Raw genomic sequence first — 6,356 nt, 5'->3', positions numbered from 1 at the left:
GGCAGTGGATTATAAATTCTTGTTGACTTATTGACAAGATTATTTGACTGGTAAATAAGGTAAATTCTGTAGACACATGGTTACATGTATCTTGAGGAATATATTTGACAACAATATTTTTGTTTTAAAAACATTTGCATAAAAAATTAAAGTAGTTTTACATTTTATAGCTTAATTAATTTTCATACTGTGACCATGAATAAGTATGTTAAAACATTTCCAAAACTTGGATCAGAGTTTCAGTTCCTCTCCTAACTTGCATCTATTTTGATTTTTTGCTATTATTTTGTAGTCTTGTAGGTCTTCTTTGGCTGAACTTATGGCACGGACATCCTTAGACCTGGAGCTGGACCTCCAGGCATCACGAACGAGACAGAGACAGCTGAATGAGGAGATAAGTGCTTTGAGAGATCTGAGGCAACGTCTGGAAGATGCCCAACTCCGAGGGCAAACTGACCTTCCCAACTGGGTTCTTCGAGATGAACGATTCCGAAATTTGCTGAAGGAAGCAGAGAGGCAGGTAAGATGCTATGCATGGGTTCTAACTACATATTTCCCATTCATTCCCCTGTCCTAAAATATAAGGAACTTGAACTTAATGCTATAAAAACTTGCACTTTCAGCATTTTATTTCCAAAATAAATAACTGTATACTATATATGAAAATATATATTAAAGATTCATAAGACATGCTGAGTCCAGTTTTCTTCCTCCAAGTGGAAGGAGAGGGAGGAAGACTCGTGTGTGTGTGTGTGTGTGTGTGTGTGTGTGTGTGTGTGTGTGTGTGTTTGTGTATGAGAAAGAGAATGTTAGGAGACTACCTTTTTCAAATATGTGAGTGCAGAGGTCCCTAAACAGAGTGTATATTGGTGTAGGGGGGAAGTATTGGATAGAGCTGGAAACTCTGGTCATCTTCAACTCAATTATATGTAGCTGGGATGCTTAGTCTTGACCAAACTGAAACTGCCAAGGGATAACATAGATTTTTTTTTTTTTTGTGGAAATCTCAAAGTACAGAAAGTACCTTCTCTTCTGTATTTGTGCGAGGTCATAGCAAACTTCTTTCTAGACTCAAAAGACTTGATTAGTTGCAATGTTTCTGTTTTTTATTTTTAAAAATATATTTTATACTTCAGACAAGACAAACCAAACTTGAACATCATCAAGAACAGGCAGCTGAGAAAATGCTTAAGAAAGCGTCCAAAGAAATATATCAGCTGCGTGGGCAAAACCAGAAGGAACCCATTCAGGTGCAAACATTTAGGTAAGAAAATTAAAATGAGAACCACTCACTGTTTTAATACTGTCACTTAATATGAATGCAATTTATGCATTCCACTCCTTCTCTTTTATTCTCATATTCTCAAGTGAAAAACCCTTTGAACTTCAATTGTTTCAGCTGTTTAAAAAGGGTGGGGGGAGGGCTGGACAAGATCATTAGCTATTAATATTTTATGGTTATATTTTTTAAAATGTTACTTACAATTTTTAGAATCATAACTAAAAAGGAACCTCAGAATTCCCTTGACCAACTTTTTTTTTATCTTTTTTTTTTCAAATGAGGAAACTAATAGAGTTTAAGTGCCTGGTCTAATATACAAGCAATAGGGGCAGTTAGGTGGTAAAGTGGACAGAGTGCTGACCCTGAAGTCAGTAAGATCTGAGTTCAGATTTGGCCTCAGACTAGCTATCCAGCCCTGGACAAATCACTTAACCCTGATTGTCTCCCAACTTCCCTTTCATTCCTCCCCCCAGATACACAGGAAATAATTAAAAAGATTTAAATCAAAGTCCTCTCAGTCCAAATTCATCACCTTTTCTATTGATTAACAGTTTTTGGTAGTGGTCATGAGATATCTTATGTCTGATATTTGTTGTCCAATCATTTTTCAGTTGTGTCTAACTCTTTGTAACTTCATTTGGGGTTTTCTTGTCAAAGTTACTTGATTTCTTTGCCATTTCCTTCTCCAGCTCATTTTACAGATGAGAAAACTAAAGCAAACAGGGTTAAGCGACTTGTCCAGAGTCACACAGCTAGCAAGTGTCTGAACTCAAAAGTAGGAGTCTTTCTGACTCCAGGCTCAGCAGTGTGTGTCCACTGCTACTCCAGGCTATACAGATCTCATATATTGCCTCATATAGTGGACTACGGATAGGGAATAGATCTGTTATTTTATGGTTCCAGGAAACTTCAAAGTGAGGAAACTACATCTGTCAGTGCAGTTAGAGGCAGGTGTTGAAGTTGAGTTTAACACTCTGTATCTACCACATGAAATATGAGAGGTTTAATTGAAAGACTATTCAAATATTTTTCTATAAACTGTTTCTTGCTTAAAGGCTGTTAGACCAGGGCTTTTTGTCTTAAAATCCTACCTCATGTCAATCAATCAGTTAATCAGTATTTATTAAATTTCTGCTGTGTGCCAGATACATTTCATTCTAATATATCTATTGTCTCTAATGACAAAAAACTTTTTTTTATCATCTTTTTTTGTCATTCTCTTCATTAACAGGGAGAAAATAGCATTTTTTACAAGACCAAGGATTACCATACCTCCTCTGCCAGCTGATGATGTCTGATGGGTTGTGTTGTCAACATGAAGTATTTATCTTTTATTTTCATGAAGTTATTAGACTAGCTAAATTTATCTTAAAAAACATTTTTGCAAAGCTATTAATATACACATTTTGTAAAAAACAAAAACATATATAAATATATACATATATATTTTATAATAGTGACTACAGCAAGGCTTGGTTTTTCCTTGTTGTAAACTTGACATCTCTGAAGACAGCTTATTTTATAAAAGATCAACTATCCTGTTGAGAGTGTACAGTTTTTAATGCTGTTTTATTTGACTTAAAGGCTGGAAGACAGAAACAAAGTGAGTTCAGGCAAATTCACTGTATTGTAATTTATTTATAGTACTTTTTTTTCCTTGAAGGAAAATACTGACTTTAAGATGTATTTTAAGACTGAAATTTTGTTCTTCAGTATTTGTCATACAGTAGAATGGAACTATTGGGCTGGTTTTGTTTCTGATACCTGAAAATGAAAATACTATGTTCTGAAGTTGTCACTTTTATCAGCTTCTAATATTTGTATTTTATGTGTATTGTATTCTTTAGCACTGTTTATGTGTTATATTAAAATATTATAGCCTGCAGTGTTTTTAATATTGATTAAAATCCCATTTATGCATTGCAGAACTTAATGTCATAGTCTTACTGTGCACTAATAAGTTTGCATTTCTATTTTGTCTAATGTATCTTTATGCATTATGTGATCTGAATCCAGGTATACAAAGTCTCAATTATCTGGGTATGTCAAGATTGATTGCCTGCCATGCTTACATTCATTAATATCAACCAACTCACCACCTAACATGATCCAGCAATGATATGCAAGGGATAAAGTAATAGGTGAATAGGAAATCATCATACTGATGTAACCACTGAAGAACATACCAGTTCAAACAAGTTAGAGACAATAGCCTCTCTAGGAAATGTGTCTTTAGGAAATTTTGGCAATAAATCATTTACCTCAGAGTATTTGATATATAGTAAAAGAACATTATCCTAAATCTGGAGACACATTGTTCCTATGACATCTTTGGAAATGTCATAAATATAGTTATTAGGTAAATACATGATGATATTTTTTTAAAAATCTCAAACCATGAGACATATCATTTATGAAGTAGGTCCTACTTCACAAAGCTTTAGAGCAAAAAAAATGTTATGGATCCCTCAAAATGTCACAAAAAATTCTTTTTTTCTTCTATTTCTTTCCTCACCCATTGACATCTTCTTAATAAGTGAGGCTTTATCCCTCCAGTCCCTACTAGTCTTTCTTATCTCATCAATTTCTAGACTCCCACCCTGCATACCCAATCGATGTACTACCATTTTACATGGATTAAGAATGGGTTCTGCAGCATTATTAAACAGACTCATGAAGAGTCTGTTTAATGGTGGTAAGACATTTATATTTATGTTACTTGTAACCTCTATATTTGTTATATGTTTTCTGGCTTTGGTCTTGCTTTGTTGATATATTTATGCGTGTCCATACACATCCATACACACATATTCACAAACTCACAAAACATTAATACTAATCAGAATGTCTGATCCACTGATAAAAGTATTTTCCACATTTCTGTGCAAATGAAAGCCAACATCATTTCCCCCCACCAGATGTGGCACCCTTGCTGTGCTGCCAAAACATTTGTTTGGTTAACAGAGGATTTATAGCTGTGGGTATATTCTACTTCTTGTAGTACCATGCTTGCAGCAATGGAAAATTCAGCTTGACACTTTTCTGAGTCACAAGAAAGCAATCTTACCCTTTCAGTAGAAGGAAACAAATATCATTTGCCCTCCTAAGGGGCTTTGTGATGGCCTCAGCTGCCACATGTTGGAAAACAGATATACTGGTAGACCATTTACTAAGTCAGTATTTTTCCAGAGAACTCCTTTCACTGCCCCAATTTAGATAGAAACTTGTTTTTTCAGTTCAGGAACCCTTCCTTGACCTCCATTTCAATAATTCAAAATATAAAAAAAAAAAATACAGCTAACTCCTTCACTCACCCAGTTTGTTTTGTGCTTTCCACCCCTCCTTTGTTCTGCCTTCCTCTACCTTCTCTGTTTTGTTGATTCTGCAAATCAGTGGGACCATAACAAGGAGAGGAAATTTAGTTAAATGACAAACAGGGATGTGAGGAAGATAGGTCAGGTACTGTGCGTCTGTGGCAGGAATTAACCATATTGAAGAGCCACCTTCACTCCTGCTGTATCCTGTCCTCTGACTATCCTAGCTCAAGAATTAAAAAAAAAGCCAAGAGCTGGAACCTTTAAGGTGATGGCAGCAGAATCCCTGAAACAAGATAGGAGGTAGCCATGATTTTTCAGAAGTTAAACACCATTGTTTCTCAATTGCTAAAATAGTGAAACTTGCCACTTCATTCACACTCATTAAATGGAATGTATAGTCACTAAAAATGTTCCAGACAAGGAATACTCAGCCTAAAAATAGAATCCTAAAGTCTTAAGATGGTCCTTTTACTAGTTTTCATTTTCCCAATCACTGTGTTATCTAACAAAGAATATTCTGCCCTATGATTCTAAGGAGAAAGTGATTAAGTGTAATGGTGTCAGTGTTAATACTCTTATTTAAGAAACACCCTGAATATGTCAATCAAAAGCAAAAAAAGTTAAAAGGTTGGTTCATTCAGTGTATTGCAACATAATGGATTTGTTTCTGTGTCTATAATCATTGTTAACTTCCCAAGAAGCTGACCATTGAAATGAATACTCTTCTGTTGTGGTAATAAGTTATAATCAGTATTCATCTCTGTTGGTTTTTTTTTTTGTCATGGTCCTCTATGATTCTGTCATTTGTATTCTTTGAAGGTATTTCTTCTATAAAATAAAAATAACTTACATTAAGAACAATGTTAAAAGTATTGTCACTTAATTGAGAAAATGTAGCATGTATGGTTACAAGCTACTGATACATTTTTTTTAGCTTTTTGCAAGGCAAATGGGGTTAAGTGGCTTGCCCAAGGCCACACAACTAAGTAATTATTAAGTGTCCAAGACCAGATTTGAACCCAGGTACTCCTGACTCTAGGGCCAGTGCTTTATCCACTACGCCACCTAGCCACCCCAACTGATACATTTTTAAAAGTGGGAATCAGTCCCATTCTATGTACACATATGTAAACTTCAGATAACCTTGCTTCCTCTCTGCTTACTCACAAATGTGGTAGATGAAGTGACTTTCTATTGGATCACAAACTACTCTAACCAAAAACATTTTTCACTGGTAGTGAAGTTGCCAAAGAAACTTTTCATTCACTTACTCACTTATCCATTCATTCATTTATTTGGGTAAGGAGAAATGAAAATGAGAATTGTAATATGGAAACAAGCTACAGTTTTTTAAACTGCATGGGTTTGAGGGTAGGCTGGCCTACCAATTAACTTTAAGGCTAGAAATAAACTTCAATACCTGCTCTTTTTCTAATCTCTTTTTTAGTAGGGGAGGGAATTCTTGAAAATCAGCCTTTTCAGGGCGGCTAGGTGGCACAGTGGACAGGGCATCGGTCCTGGAGTCAGGAGTACCTGGATTCAAATGTGGCCTCAGACACTTAATAATTACCTAGCTGTGTGGCCTTGGGCAAGTCACTTAACCCCATTGCCTTATAAAACCTAAAAAAAAAAATTTAAAGAAAAGAAAACCAGCGTTTTCATTCAAAAGTACACCAAATACAACTGCAAGAAAAAAAAAACTTCTTGACAAAATAATTTTTTATTTTAACTTGTAGTGAACTAAAAATTCCTTTGCC

General features: G+C 35.1%; 1 protein-coding gene across 4 annotated transcripts in view; it reads left to right on the top strand.

Annotated features, from left to right (window-relative positions):
- WWC3 (WWC family member 3) overlaps nt 1-6,108 on the top strand; it is a 232,391-nt gene extending 226,283 nt beyond the window's left edge. For 2 of the 4 annotated variants that reach the window (XM_074192479.1, XM_074192482.1), the window contains exons 21-23: nt 293-520; nt 1,137-1,264; nt 2,514-6,107. In XM_074192479.1, the coding sequence (XP_074048580.1) occupies nt 293-520; nt 1,137-1,264; nt 2,514-2,580 (423 nt within the window). In that variant the 3' untranslated portion in view covers nt 2,581-6,107. Of the gene's footprint in view, nt 1-292; nt 521-1,136; nt 1,265-2,513 lie in introns of all 4 variants that reach the window. The other 2 variants (XM_074192481.1, XM_074192480.1) reach the window with 2 other exon arrangements.
- The last annotated feature ends 248 nt before the right edge of the window (nt 6,109-6,356 follow it).

Source organism: Macrotis lagotis, chromosome 6 (assembly GCF_037893015.1).
Source record: "Macrotis lagotis isolate mMagLag1 chromosome 6, bilby.v1.9.chrom.fasta, whole genome shotgun sequence".
In the NCBI taxonomy this organism is placed as follows: domain Eukaryota; kingdom Metazoa; phylum Chordata; class Mammalia; order Peramelemorphia; family Peramelidae; genus Macrotis; species Macrotis lagotis.
The sequence above is the reverse complement of the archived record's forward strand: the minus strand, read 5'-3'. Positions and strand labels throughout refer to the sequence as shown.